We start from the raw sequence: 15,347 nt of genomic DNA on the forward strand, positions 1-15,347 counted from the left end.
AATGAGCAAGAAATAAGTCAAGAAAAACATGTGACTTTATCCAGTGTCATAGATAACTTTACCCAAAAGGGTGAAAAACTAGTCTACCAAAGAGTAACAAAATTTGTCTTTCTTTGACATCTATTAAATTTCCCCTTTGAAGTCATTAGCAATTTAATCCATTGCTCAGAGCATTGTGTATAACAGCAAATAACTAGAAACAATACCCATAAATATGGATAAATAAGCTATGACATAACCACACAATGAAATACCATAGAGCACTGAAATGGATAAACTAGAAATACACTCATCAGTAAAGATGATTCACACAAAACAGGCAGAAGTCAGCAAAATGTAAAAGGTTAGTCAGCAAAATGTGAAAGGTTACACATATGATAACACATAAAGTTAAAAATACGTAAAAAAGATTGCATCTTAGGATATATACTGATGTAGCAAATGTATAACAACATGTATGGGAATGATAAACGCCAAATTCGGGATAGTGGTTACCTACCCTGATAGGAGGGAAGAAGACCCTATCAGGGAAAAACACAGGGACGTACAATTTAACTGTACTGGCACCACTTTTTTCTTAAACCAGATGATGGATGCAAGAGTTTTCACTGTATTATTCCTTATGCTTTTTTGAATAATATGTTTCATAATTTAAAACTGCTTTGAAGTAGTACTAACAAAAAAGGGATAAAGAACATTAACAGAAAATGTTGCTTCAATAAAAAATAAACTTGGCTAAGTGCTTCTTGGTACTCCAAAGCTGACACATACAAAGATCCGTACACATGGTGATAATTGCATGATTCGCACAACCACTGCCACTTCGTCTGTCATCAGGCTAACCTTTCCTGATAGCAAATGATGAGATGGGGACAATCTTTTACACAATGCCCCCTGCAGGATTAAACATAAAACTGGCATGAGTAAGAAATTTCATTATGCTTTTTCCCAAGCCATAAAGTCAGAGGACCACAAACAATATGGAGTGGCCAGCTTAAAGCTTACATCTAATTTATGTCTATCTGGAATGTAGTCTACTCTCAGCCCTGGAGAACTTCAACTGAACACTATTATATAGCTTCCATGCCTTCCATTTTTTCTAAGCATGTACCTTTCCCAACCCCAGGAATGTACTAAAACCTAAACTGGATCCTACGCAGCTAAAGAGGTCCTGGATTGGCAAAGAGGAACTGGGTTAATCTATGGTCATTGATATTGTCAGGCCTTTAACTTATATATTTGGAAATACAAAACAGGACCTGGTTCATTATTTATTTGCTTTGTATTAAAAAGAAAAAAACCCCAAACCCTTCATTTTCATTTTGTCCTTTGTAATAAAACAAAAATATCAGATTGAAGGCTTTAGCTACACTAAGCTGATTTGACGGGGCTTAGGAAGAAAGCAGTTTTATATCTGAACTAGATGCGGCCTTCTATACCAAAAGTGGAAATAGTAAAAAGCTCCTGGTTCCAACCCTATTTTGACTTCAGCATGCCCTTGGTCTTAGCGAATTACTTTTAACCTAAAAAGCAAAATAAACAACAGGTTAAGTCAAACAGTAACGTTGACTTCTTAAAGTAATTCCCACTAGACCAGATCCTCTTCATCCACAGGTTTGAAAAGTGGCTCTTTACCAGAAGTTCCTGTTGCTTGTCTGTGGCTGATCGTCCGATCACCTTGTAGAGCTCCATGAGGTCACCGAGCATCCCATCGCCCAGAACAGGCAGCTGCATGGCGATGGCAGCCAGGCAATGGCACATGAGGATGCGGGCGGCGTCCTGAGCACTGTGCAACTGAGTCAACAAGGTCTCAACCACCGACTGGCTGAGGTGGGGCCTGCCCTTGGCCAGCTTCACCATACAATTCAGAGCAATCTGCACATTGAACAGAAAATGGACCAGTTACATTTTGAAGGTATGAAGTGAAGCTTTAAAGCAAATAACTCTACAAGTTACTAGGAAAAATCAAGGAAAAGGATTTTTGGAGGCCTAACACTTTTCTTCATAAGAAACACTTGACATGTTGAACCCATATTAAGATCGGCAAAGTGCACCATGTTTAAAACTAAAATAACAAGACAAAATTATACATTAACTACTAACTTTAATCTAAGACAATTCAATCTAAAACTTGAGATGAAAATCATAAAGAAGAATACTGAAAGAGCCAAATATATGCCAAACCGAATGTCACTATTACTGCACTTCTGTTACTTTTCAAGAACCGTTTCTAAAGTGCGGTTTGTAGGCCTATGCCAGCATCTCCCAGGACACAGATAAAGACAATAAAGATATAGATTCTTGGGCTCTATCCATCCCCAAATCCCAGCTTAATGGATTGACTTTGTGTGTGTGTGTGTGTATGTGTGTGTGTGTGTTTGGGTTACTGAGACTTTGAAGTTTTAAAAGAGTGCCAGTGCCCTAGGTGACTCTTAAGCACATGGAAGTAGGGAGAAGCCTTCTAACTTCCCCTTGTATTTCTCAATAGAAATCTAAGAACCAACTGGCCTTAGAGATTCTATTCAGGCCAGTTAATGGCATCACTTAAATCTCAGCCACCAAACTATAAACCCAGAAGCCTTCTCACTTACATAGCCGACAAACTGCTAAATCTGGTCATTTCCACTTTTGTCAAGTCTAATATTCACCTCCTAAGCTCCTTTCTGTTCTCTCTACCACAACATAAGTGTCTCCCTGAGTCCAATCTCTTGAAAAGATGGGCCCATTAACGCATCCTTCATGCTACAACCATGTAGCTTTCAGTGCATGTTAGGAAGAACAATCATGTCCTTAGGGTCTGACAGACCCGGAGTTTAAGGTCACCTTGCCCTTCACTGGCTAGGTGTCTCTGAACAACTTTTTTCTCTCTGAGACTTAATTTTCTTGTGACTATAAGAGGAGAACAAATTTCACTAGAGTTATGGTGAAGATTGAAAGAAACGTACATACAAGCCTTCAATAAAGTTTGGCACATAACAGACTTATTTATTGATTGACTGAAGTACAGTCAGTTACAATGTGTCAATTTCTGGTGTACAGCACAATGTCCCAGCCATGCATATACATACATACGTATGTTTTCACATTCTTTTCATTAAAGGTTACTACAAGATATTTAACACAGCTCCCTGTGATATGCAGGACATATTTAAATAACAATAATAATTACAACAACAGTTAGAGCATGGCCATTACTTAAAATTTTAGTATTTCATTACTTACAGAATCAAGCCAAAGTTCCCATGATATTTGATATCCTCCATGATCAAGCCACAAACTACTTCTCTAATCTCACATTACATCACCCAGCCATAGTGGGCTCCTTATCCTTCCAACATACCAAGAACATTTCTGCTTTCCTGTCTTTCACAACAGTGGTCTCGGGTTCAAATGACCTTTCATCAATATTGAACTTCTATTCCATCTTTCAAGGCTCAACTCATATGGCATCTACTTGTTCAAGTCTTCCCTAATATCTTTAGTTGAAACTGATCACTCCCCACTCTGTTCTCTCATTAGAACTACACACTGCACTTTTGTTTATACTACCAGAGAACTTGCTGCATTCTGCTTGGTATTATAGTCCCTTACATAAATATCAGTATCCTCTAGATGGGAGCTCTCTCGGCCAGTTACACATGTCCCACTGGGCTGAGTCCAGTGTTTTACTGACACCTACAATTGGTGGGAAGAGGTTTTGGTTTGCTTTCTTTCTTTTTAAACCTTTTAAATAAATGTATTGTGGTTCCAATCCCAGGGACTTACCAATCACATGCTGCCTACTTCCTTCACCACCTCCTGGTTATCAGCTTTATTTTAATGGTACTAATACCTTTATTGTTCATCACTATGACCATATCGCTCTTTTTCTTAACATGCTAAAGTAAGTCACGACTTCCCTCAAACTATACCTTACACAAGCTATAGTTCTTATATTCTCCAATGCCTACCTAGCAGTCTTTTACTTCTATTAATCCTATTTTTCTTATTTTGTACCATCAAAAATTATATTTCATGTTTCACTCCAGTAATAGCCTCATTTCACATTTAAAAAAATCTTAAATAGCTCTAAGATGATTCTATAATTACGTGAAAGTGAAAATTTTGCCATTCTTCACTTTACTTAAAAACTAGGGCTTTCTATACTCCAGAAATTAGTATACACTTACACATCTGTGAGTTTGGCTGCAGTAATTTCATCAGTTACATCTTACCAGTGTTACCTCAGAGTATAAACTTCCAAAAGTGCAGGAGCTCTGTTTAGCTTTGCTTTACATTATCTAGGACCATCATATGTATCTACTACAACTTAATAAACACTTTCAACTGATGGCAAAATAGGCTGAAGCTCAAATTTTTACTTTGTCTATCTTTTGGAATAACAACGCTCAAAATGCTGGTTTTGGAAGTGAAGATCAAAGGCAAATACTTGTTTAAGCCAGCAGTTGACAAACTTGCACTTGGGCCAAATCTTGCCTGTTCTTGTAAATATAAAGTTTTACTGGAACACAGCCACACCATCACTCTTCCTTTTTTTTTTTTTTTTTTTTTTAACCACACTATCCATGGCTACTTTTGTCCTATAATGGTAGAACTGAGTAGTTGTGAGAGAAAGTACCCTGTAGGCAGAACTTAAAATATTTACTATCGGATCCTTTACAGAGAGATTGCCAATTCACACTTCAGGCAATGAAAATAGACATTATATTAAAATAATGGATGTTTTCACCTTTAAAGTGGCTTGAGCACCTGGGCTATCATCTTGACTACAAAGTACCAGGAGGGATTCCAGGCCAAAAACAGCATCTTGTTCCAGTGCCAAAAGGTCTAGAGGAAAAACACAAGGTTTTTTAGTGGTCAAATAGAGAAGATTAAATACACACACTTACAAGAAAAAAACATTAAGGAGTCAAAGATTTAAGAGACACTTCAATGCGTAAAGCTAACTTTCCTCAATAAGTACATGCGGCATTACTTCTGAAATGCAAATGCTATCTTCAGACTTCTGTATTTCCACCACTTTATTGAAGATTATAAAAATATATACATTGTATCAAACTAAGAAGCTTCTGCACAGCAAAGAAAACCATCAACAAAATGAAAAGGCAGCCTGCCAAATGGGAGAAAATACTTCCAAATCATACATCTGATAAGGGGTTAATATAACTCACACAACTCAACAGCAAAAAACCCAATGTGCTTTAAAAAGTGGGCAGAGAATCTGAACAGGTATCTTTCCAAAGATGACATACAGGTTGCCAACAGGTACATGAAAAGATGCTCAACATCACTAACTATTAGGGAAATGCAAACTGAAATCACAATGTCACCTCACATCTGTTAGAATGGTTATTATCAAAGAGCCAGAAAATAATAAATGTTGGCAAGGATATAGAGAAAAGGGAACACTTGTGCACTGTTGGTGGGAAAGTAAATTGGTGCAGTCACTACGGAAACAGTAGGAGGCTACTCAAAAAATTAAAAATAGAACTACCACACAATCCAGCAATTCCACTTCTGGGTAGCTATCTGAAGAAAACAAAAACACTAATTCGAAAAGACATATGCACTCTCATGTTCACTGTAGCATTATTTACAATAGCCAAGCTATGGAAACAACCCAAATGTCCACTGATGGATGAATATATAAAGAAAATGTGGTGTATATATACAATGGAATATTATTCAGCCATTTTTTTAATAAAAGAAAGAAATCTGCCATTTGCGACAATGGATGGACCTTGAGGGCATTATGCTAAGTAAAATAAGTCACACATAGAAAAACAAATACTGTATGATCTCATTTATATATGAAATCTAGAACAAAGAAACACCAAGCTCATAGATAAAGAGAAAAGGTTGGTGGTTGCCAGAGGTGGGAGGTAGGGAATGGGGGCTGGGCAAAATGGGTGAAGGTGCAAACTTCCAGTCATAAGATAAGTTGTGGGGATATAATGTAAAGCATGGTGACTATAGTTAAAGATACTTTACTGCATATTTGAAAATTGTCAGGAGAGTAGATCTTAAAGGTTCTCATCTAAGAAAAAAAAATTTTACAACTATGTATGGTGATAAATATTAACTCGACTTACGGTGATAATCTCTCAGTATATACAAATATTGGATCAATGTTGTACACCTGAAACTAACATAATTTAAAAAATAAACACACATACATTAAATCAAGATCTAAAGCCACAAAGGTATAAATAAAACCTAACTGAAGTAGTGTCACCAGCTTAGCTAAAGAAAATACTAAGAACAGCAAACCATGTAGCACGTCTTCCAAACTAGACATAAATCATGCAGGTCTATTTTCACCTAGGATGTAACTTTCTCATGAAAGTGGAACCACTTTAAGGAAGTAATCAAGACTCCACTTAATCTTATTAATGTTTTAAGCCAGACCATAAGGAATGAACCTCTTACATGTCTTACCAACAGTAGTACTACACCATCTTTTTACTACCTTCGGGCTAAAAATTTCTCTAAAGGTAATAGTAAGTTCTGAATATACTACTTAACCATATTTAGGTTAATATATGTCAGCTTTGAGAACACACAGCAATTTTCTGTGTTACTTGATAGAAAATACTTATTATTATGCCAAACATAAAACAAGTTTAGCTATTCAAATCAAAATCAACATAAAACTTAAAGAAATGTCTCCTGAGTTAGTGTAGGGGCTTGGCAAACAGTGTCTAGTGAAGGCCAGGATGCTAGGGAAAAAAGGTGCTAGTAACAAGTGGTGCTGAAGCCTAGTGGGGACAGGAAGGACTGCGGATCTTATGATCCTTAACAAAGATCAAAATAAGCAGTGAAACAGAAGAAATATCCAAAATGCATTTCCTGTTTTTGAACACCAGCAGGAACTTCCTCAAGTCTTTAGGTCAAAAGATATTAAGAAAAAAAAATATGCATTATTTTCTATGCACGTACTTCTTAATTATGCAAATCAGTTTAATGCTATAGATAAATAGAGATAAATTCTACGAAAATTTAATCACATTGCTCTGTTAATTCATTTGCCCCTAGGTATTTAAGCCCACTGATAACTTCAGATTTTTTTTTCCTAAATTTTCTAGATTTTTTTTTTTTTTTACAGGTGAACAAACTGATAACCACCGTACAGTCATAAGCAACCCTGAGCCATTGTACCGTACATGCGAATGTAAGCACTCGGAGGAAACGGGCAAGGCTCCATAAAACCTTTCAATTCCACAATCCCAAAGTCCTCATTTTTTTCCCCAAAATATTAAGTAGTCTTGAGAAAAATCTGCCCTAAGAACATTCAGGAGAAGGCAACTAGGAGATAAAAGCATATAGGCTAAAAATAATAAGGGATTAAAAAACCAAATACACACAGGATTCTGGCCAAACTCCAATCTAAAAGTTTACATATAATATCAATCTCGGTCAAACTTACCTTTTTCTTGACAAGAGACAGTTATATTAGTTAGGACTCTCACTCCATGAGCTGCAATGCCCCTGTTATTATGGTAACAGCACTCCTGGGCTAATTTAACTAAATCAGAGGATCTAGGGGAAGAACCCACATTTCCTAAACAAGCAGAGAAAAGTAGCACAGATTTAATTTATTTACATGGTTCAAAAGCAGTTGAGCTTACAGGTTCATTTTTATCATTTTCAAGAGAAAAATCTCTCACAATAAACTTCAACAAAGTTTTCTACCCTCTACCCCATCATCAATATACATCACTGTTTCTTTTTCTCCTGTCAAAGAATCTAGAGTAAGTACATACTAATGGTTCTATAATGATTAGGATCTACAAAATTCTCACAAAAATATTAATAAAAATTGACCAAAGAATACAGTTCAAAAGCCAAAACAACTACAGATTGTGTCTTGGGAGGTCAAATGGATTCTCATTAAAATGGATGTCACTGTAGACTTCTGGTCGGATAAAATCTTACGTTCAAGAGAGGAAAGAAAAGAGAAACAAAAATTTTAAGTTTTGCTGTTTCCACCTCAATTGCTGGCATATAGTTATACTAGTGGAGAGGATTCTGGGATCATCTGAGTCAACACCTTATTTTTACAGAAAAAAATTAAGGCTCAAGATTTTAAGCATCTTGCCATCAAGGTCATAAAATCTGTTAGTTATGCACTACCCTTGTACTTTACACGTTAAATTCTATCCTGTAGTTTGCAGTAATTTTTAAAATTCACACTTGAAATTCTGCACCATAAGGTTTATGTTGTGAATATTTTTATTTATAGTGGAGAAGCTCTCAGTTATAAGTGAGTGAGCTTCAAGAAGAATCAGGATTAAATCTTATCTGCCCCCTACCCCCACCCCCGCTTTGTTTTCCATGATTCCTATCAACTTCAACCTTGTCTTTTATACCAAGGACAATCATATTTTTTGACGTTTGAAGGGTACACTGTTACTAATAACATCAGGCAAAAACCAAGACTACCCCAGGCAGTGTGGGACATATGGTTACCTTACTGATTTCCAGTTTAACATACAATCACTAGCTTAGGTAAAGCCTCAGAGTTTTTTAAATAGGTAAAACATTTGAAAGATGAAACTATTAAGTTCATTTTTACAAAACTGTGGAAACTGTATTTCTTCTATTCTTTTTCTTGTCCATGTAATATGGACAACGCAGACGCACCTATAAATTTACAAACATGTTTTGCAACTTGCTTTTTCCTTTATTTTTTTCTCATCAAGACACTAAAGCAAGCTTGAAAAAAACCCAGAAAAATCTGAAGAAAAAAAACAAAAATCATCCCCAAACCCACAAACCAGCATGACCTTATTGTTAACTTTCTGGAATACTTTAAAAAAACTTTTTCCCCTAAGCGCATCAATATAAGTAAAAAATTCAGACACGATCAGGGTAAGGAGATACTGCCAATATTCTTCCTTTAAAATTTAATATTTTTTAGCACTTTTCTATGTTAACTGTTTTAGGGATAAAATTATTATTTTCAATTTAATTTTTTAATTTAGAAATAATTTACTAAGATAAATTCACATGGTTCAAAAGGTTCAACTCACAGAAGAAAAAGGTAAAAAGTGAGTGGAAAGTCTTCCTGGTCCACCTAATGTTATGTTTCTTGTGTAACATTTCCAAGAGTCCATGAATTTGCAAACATATATTCCTTTCTTTTTTTCCCCTTTTACACATTGTTGTGCACCTTGAGTTATTTCCCTCTAAACATACTATCATGGAGATTACTCCACATCACATACTCTTTTTAGTAAATTGCATTGATTTCTATTGCAGCTTATGTAATGAGTCATGAGTCATGAGTAATGAGTTCTCTATTGATAGACCGTCTCATGCTACCATATCCCCTATTGATGGATAACATTTTGCTATTACATACAATGATGCTATGAATAACCTCATACATATGTCATTGTTCAAATGTGCAAATAAATTAGTAGGAGAAATTCCTAGAGAGGGAATTTCTGATGCATTTATAATTTGGATGAGTATTTCCAAATTACCTATGCTGAAGTTTAATAACTTACATTTCTATCACCAGTGGATGAGAGGTTATACCCATATCCTGGTCCATACAGCATGTTATCAAACTTCTGAATCTCTACCAATCTGATGAATTGGTTAAGCATTTCAGTGTTGTTTTAATTTGCATTTTGCTTAGGTATGTGTGACAATGAACATCTTATATGCTTAAGAGCCATTTGTTAGGGATAATTTAGACACACTAAATTTAATTTCGCTTTACGAACTATTTATCCTAGTTATACTACAAATCTAATCAATGAAAATATGTTTAAACATTTGCCATTATCTATGGAAAGAATGTAACTTTGAAAAATCCCTGACTTTTATTTCTTGTGAACATTACTTAATCTGGTTATTTAAGCCTTTTGCTGAATTCCATATACAAACTGCAATTTAATAAAATTCAGTAAAAGGACAAATAAAATATCTAGCTTGAGAAGTGCTTGAATATTATAACCTGACATAATGCTTGCAAAGGTCTTTGGAATTAAAAAATAAAGAAAAGGAAAGTCATTTCGTATCTAGGTCAGTTTAGTATAAAAAAGAATCCTGAGTCAGAATCCCTGGGCTCAGGTCTAGGCTCAGACACTTCATAAGTATGTGACTTTGGGCAGATCACTGAAACTCTGTGAGCCTCACTTTTAATTCTTATAAACTCCCTTGCCTGTGCCTCACTTGAAAGACTACTTGTACAGAAGCAATGAGACCTTGTATGGGAAGGCTCTTATAAATTATAAGGTAAAATAATAACTCTGCCTACTGTAGCCCTTTCAAAATGTGACGTCAGTCAAGGATACTAACTGCAAGCTAAGAAACTGAGACTCACTGCTTTATGCAGAAAAAGAATTTATTGAAAGCACAATCGGTATAAGAAAGATCGTTGATAAAAAAAAAAGCTGTGATAATCTCTCTCATCCCTTGTAGGCATGCCCCTTTTCAATGTAATTTTCCAACTCCTTGCATCAAGAAGTGTTTATTTCCCCACCTATCCGGGCTTGGCCATGTAACCTGCTTTGGCCAATGAGACATTAAAAAACATGTATAAACAAAAGGTTAAAAAGTGCTTGTATGCTGGTGACTTGTCTTCTTTTGGCTGCTGCTAGAACCCTAAGAACATGATGTCAACAAGCCCAAGCTAGCCCGCCAAGAGTCACAAGGAGGAGACCAAGGTGTCTCAGCTGAAAGCCTTTCCAACCTCGAGCTGGTGATGAGGCCACCTTAGACCATCCAGTCTGGTCAAGGCTGCAGATGACTGCAGTCTCATGACGGAGCCCAGGTGAGACCAACAGAACTGTCCAGCTGAGGCCAGTAAAAATTGCTGACAATCAGAACAAAACAATGGTGGTTTTTAAAGTCACTAAGTTTTGAAGTGATTTATTATGTAGCAACAGATAACTAACACAGAGGTACCTCACAGAATTACTGGAAAGGCTCGAAACTAAGATGGACAGGAAAAAGTTGAGGCTAGACATTAATCACGTTCATACCCCAAACCATGCACAGAACTAGTCCAGTGAAGACATTACCACCATTGTTACTGTTCCTTGATGTCACAGCTTATATTACTGCCAAAGGTACTAGACGGAGCAGACATTCCTGCTACAGTGTATCCTGGAAACTGGATGTTGCTGTGGTCATTGCTGTATCACTAGAGCGGATTCCCCCACATCTCTACTTCTTGTTACTGGCTCCCAGTTTAGTTTGTAGTATGAAAATGATCAGTTGAGCCCATGCCACATGTGTGTACCCTAGCTGGCAGGAGGCTTGGCAATAGAGTATCAGGTCTTTTCAGCTTCCTATTAAGACTTACATGGTGGGGAATTTCCTTTACTCATAAAGTTTACATGGTGTGAAGCCATAAAAAAGACAAATGCACAGTGTAGTTCCTTAATTAATTCAAATCAAATTAACTGAATAGAAAAGGAAGCAATAGAGATTTCACAAAACTTGCACTAAAAAAAACAACAAAAAAATTAAGCCTTAATTCTGTTATGTAAGTAAGCTCCTCATAGGGCATTAATAAAGGCATTCTGGAGTTAAATCATCTTGAATAGGCAACCAGGAAAGCATTACTGAACTGGGGTAAGTTTTTATTTTAATCATTTTCCAGAGGGATAATACATGCCTAAAAGGAAGCAAATGACATTTGCTTTTAAAATTCACCACCAGTTGGCCTTTGAAATGTACTTAAATCCAAAGGGCAATTTGAGTCAGAGACACACAAAAGCAAACCAGCTATTTTAAGCACCCTCAAAAATATTATTTCACCCATATAAAATGCAAAAAAGCACAAATCTATGAAAACCCTTGAGTTAAGACCAAGGATGCAAGATTTTATTATCATAGGGATTAGTTAAGAAATCACTTAGAAATACAGCATACAACAGAGTATGAAATTGAAACCTTCCCTAATTCTAAAGCTTTATAGAGGAAACAACTTGAAAAATCAACATGAATAAAGGATTAGCATGTTATCCACGTATTATTTCCTTTCATTTCTTTACCTGAAGCTATGCTGAAGTAATGTTTGATGGCGATGGTCCCTGACAGTGTGGAAAGAACAGACAGCATCCCAAGTTTTAAGCTGTCATAAGGAGTCTGGAGGGCACATTCACAGAGTACCTGAAATGCAGAAGAGAAAGGAACACAGAAGTTAAAACATCAGTACACCTTAAAATTATCTACTCGTTTTAAGTTTTCTAGCTTTTAGAAAAACTGTATCTTTTTTCCATGATAAAAAACTTAGGTCAAACTGCCAGAGCCAAGAGGAACCTAAGGAGACAGGTTAGCTAGACATAATGTGGTACCCTAGATGGGATTCTGGAACAGAAAAAAAGACACTGGGTACAAACTAAAGAAACCAGGACAGAGTACGAGCTCTGGCTTATAATAATTAATAATGTATCAAAATTGGTTTATTAACTATAAAAAATATACCATACTCATGTAAAATATCAGTAATTAGGGAACATGGATGTGGGTATCTGGGAATCCTCTGTATTATCTCCTCTCTTTTTCTATAGATCTATACCTGTTGTAAAAAATAAAGTCTGTTATAAAAAAACCATCATGAATGACTTTTTATTCAGATCATTATGAATTACATACTATTTAGTTCTCACAAGCAGAACTTTCAACATATTTTGCTTACAAGAGAGATGAATATTGGAGGGTGTGTGTGTGTGTATATTTTTAAATTAATTTATTTATGTAATAGAGTGTAGCATTCTATCTAATTAATAAGTGAGTGAGCTATCTATCCTCTTCCATTTCAAGTCATTTACTCTACTCTTGACTAAGGTAGTCTGAAGTATTACCAAAATCAAAATGCTAGCTCTTCTGTCACTGCAGTCAACCTTGAATATATGCTCCTAGTACAGTGACTCTTGGCTCATTCCTTACATTTACTCTTAGGACTCTATGACATTACTGTATGTAATTACATGGTCAAATAACTGTCCTGTTATTAAACTAACTCCCATTCTCTCACAAAGTTTCAGATAGTGAGCAAAACTGAAAGACTAGGGGAACAATTAAAAATAAAATTTCAGAAAGGGTTAAACAATAAATTTAATATGATCTCAATAAAAATATCAACAAAATCCTGGGGAGGGGGAATCAGATAATCTATTTCTAAAGATTACATGGAAAAATAAAAAACAGAAAATATGCAGAAAATTATGACAAAATAAAATGAAAGACAAAACAAGTCCTACCAAATATTAAAATGTATAATAAAACTATAGAAAACAAGTAAGTTTTTATTACTTGTGGGCAGTAATCAATAAGAATTGGTCCCAGAAATAGATGCAAATCATACAGAATTTAATATATGATAATGGCATTTCAAATCAGACAGACTATTCAATAAACAGTTCAAGGACAACTGGACAGTCATCTGGATAAAGTAAAACTAGATTCTTATTTCTTTTTTATGGCAAATAAAAAACAAAACTGTAAAAAGTAATAGTAATATGAGTTAACATGGGAAAAGAAAAGGTAAAAAGATAATTGACAAAAACTGGAAAAAAATTCCTATCATGTGAGATCAACAAAGGCCCAATAACCTTAATATATAAAAAGTTCTTACTAATGAACAGGAAACCAACCCAAAAGAAAAATCAGCAGTTCACAGAAAAAAATTATACAAATGTTTTTTAAGTGTAAAATGTTAAACCTCATAATTTGAAACATTTAAATTAAAACAAGAGTTGCTTTTCACCAATCCAATTGGCCAAGATTAAAGTTTAATAATACATGACACTTTTCGAAAACAGTGTGGGGAAATGGGCACTCTCACACACTGTTGATAGAAAGGTAAAAGAGTGTAAATCTCATTGATGGGTAACTGGCATTAAATACAGAAATTTTATATATATAAATTGAGCTCCCAAATGATATATATATCATTGAGCTCCCAAATTTCCTTTAGAAATTCATGTTCACAAAGCTACTTTTTTTTTAAACAAACTAGTCAATGTAGCAATATAAATGGCAATGGTAGAAATATTGGGAACAACTCTAATGTCCATCAGTGGGGGTTTGGGAATAAAATGAGAGTCCCACACAGCTGGTAGAAGAATGTAGTTGATGTATATGCTAATACGAGATGTTTCTCAAAATGCATTCTTAAGTGATAAAAAATCCAGAACATGCATGGAGTATATTTTCATTTGTACAGAGAAAAGATGAGACATACACATGATTGCACATGGATGAAAAAATTCAGGAACGATCCATAAAAGACTTGAGGGAAGAGATGGACAGACTTATGTTTTGCTTACTATACACCTTTGAACTCTGTGAAATTTTTATCATGTGCACATATAATTTTTCAACTGAAAGAAAAACTTAGTTAATAACAAAAATAGCAGCAGCAAACATTACTGTGGAAGGCATGGCAATAGACTTGAAAGATAAAGTAGGTTTCTACTGGTAATGGAAGGGAAGATAGTCCAGGTGATGCAAACAAGAACTGGGGCGATTAGGCCAGAATGTGAAGGGTTTATTTGTGGCCTGAGACACATCCCAAATGGACAAAGGCTAAGAGAGAGTAGGGAAGATCAGGCCAGACTGTAGAGGGTCTTGAAAATCAGGCAGAGTAATTTAAACCTGGTGAGAAAGGAAAAGGAAGCCACTGGAGAGGAATGATGTCATCTAAGGTGCTGGGGAGATTACTTTGCAATGGTAAACAGAACAAGTTAATAAAGGAAGCGGAGTTAAGGAGCCATCCTGTAGCCTACGGCAGTACTTCAGGGAGGTTGTGACTGATGATGGCCTGAACTAGAACTTGGGGTAGAAACAGAGAGCAGAGGGTGAATGTGAGAGATGCTCCGAAGGGGATTATATACGACGGAATGAACAAGTAGGATTCAATTGCTATTACAAAACTTCAAACCTGATGGCCAGAGAATGTTGATTCCATTGATGAAGAATGAGAATTTATGTGGATAAGCTAATTTTAGCAGAATAACCGAACACAGGAAGAGATATGAAGTCCAAGAAGAAATATCCACCAGGCATTTGGAATCTGAGACGAAGCAGATTTTTAATTGAAAGACTCGCATTAGAATTCTGGCTCTGCCACTTATCATCTCTGTGATCTGAGCCAATTACTGAAATCTTTGAGCCTCAACTTCTTTGTCTGTAAAGTGGGGGTAAAGATTTGTACAGAACTGTCATTTTCAGATAAAACACCTCTGGAAAAACATATAAGAAATTAGACATTGGTTGCCACTGGGCAAAGGAACTGAGTGTATGGCAGGACAGTAAGTGGGACATATTTTACTGCATATCATTTTGTAGCTTTTGAATTTTGACACGTGAATGTACTGGCA

At 35.7% G+C, this 15,347-nt stretch overlaps 1 protein-coding gene across 1 annotated transcript in view; it reads right to left on the minus strand.

Annotated features, from left to right (window-relative positions):
• The window catches only part of INTS7 (integrator complex subunit 7), a 73,378-nt gene that overhangs the window by 27,104 nt on the left and 30,927 nt on the right, over positions 1-15,347 (minus strand). The window contains exons 8-11 of the mRNA XM_010992135.3: positions 12,015-12,132; positions 7,427-7,561; positions 4,730-4,827; positions 1,636-1,875 (exon numbers count right to left, since the gene is read on the minus strand). Coding sequence (XP_010990437.1) covers positions 1,636-1,875; positions 4,730-4,827; positions 7,427-7,561; positions 12,015-12,132 — 591 coding nt within the window. The remainder of the gene's footprint in view (positions 1-1,635; positions 1,876-4,729; positions 4,828-7,426; positions 7,562-12,014; positions 12,133-15,347) is intronic.

This window comes from Camelus dromedarius, chromosome 21, assembly GCF_036321535.1.
Source record: "Camelus dromedarius isolate mCamDro1 chromosome 21, mCamDro1.pat, whole genome shotgun sequence".
NCBI lineage: Eukaryota > Metazoa > Chordata > Mammalia > Artiodactyla > Camelidae > Camelus > Camelus dromedarius.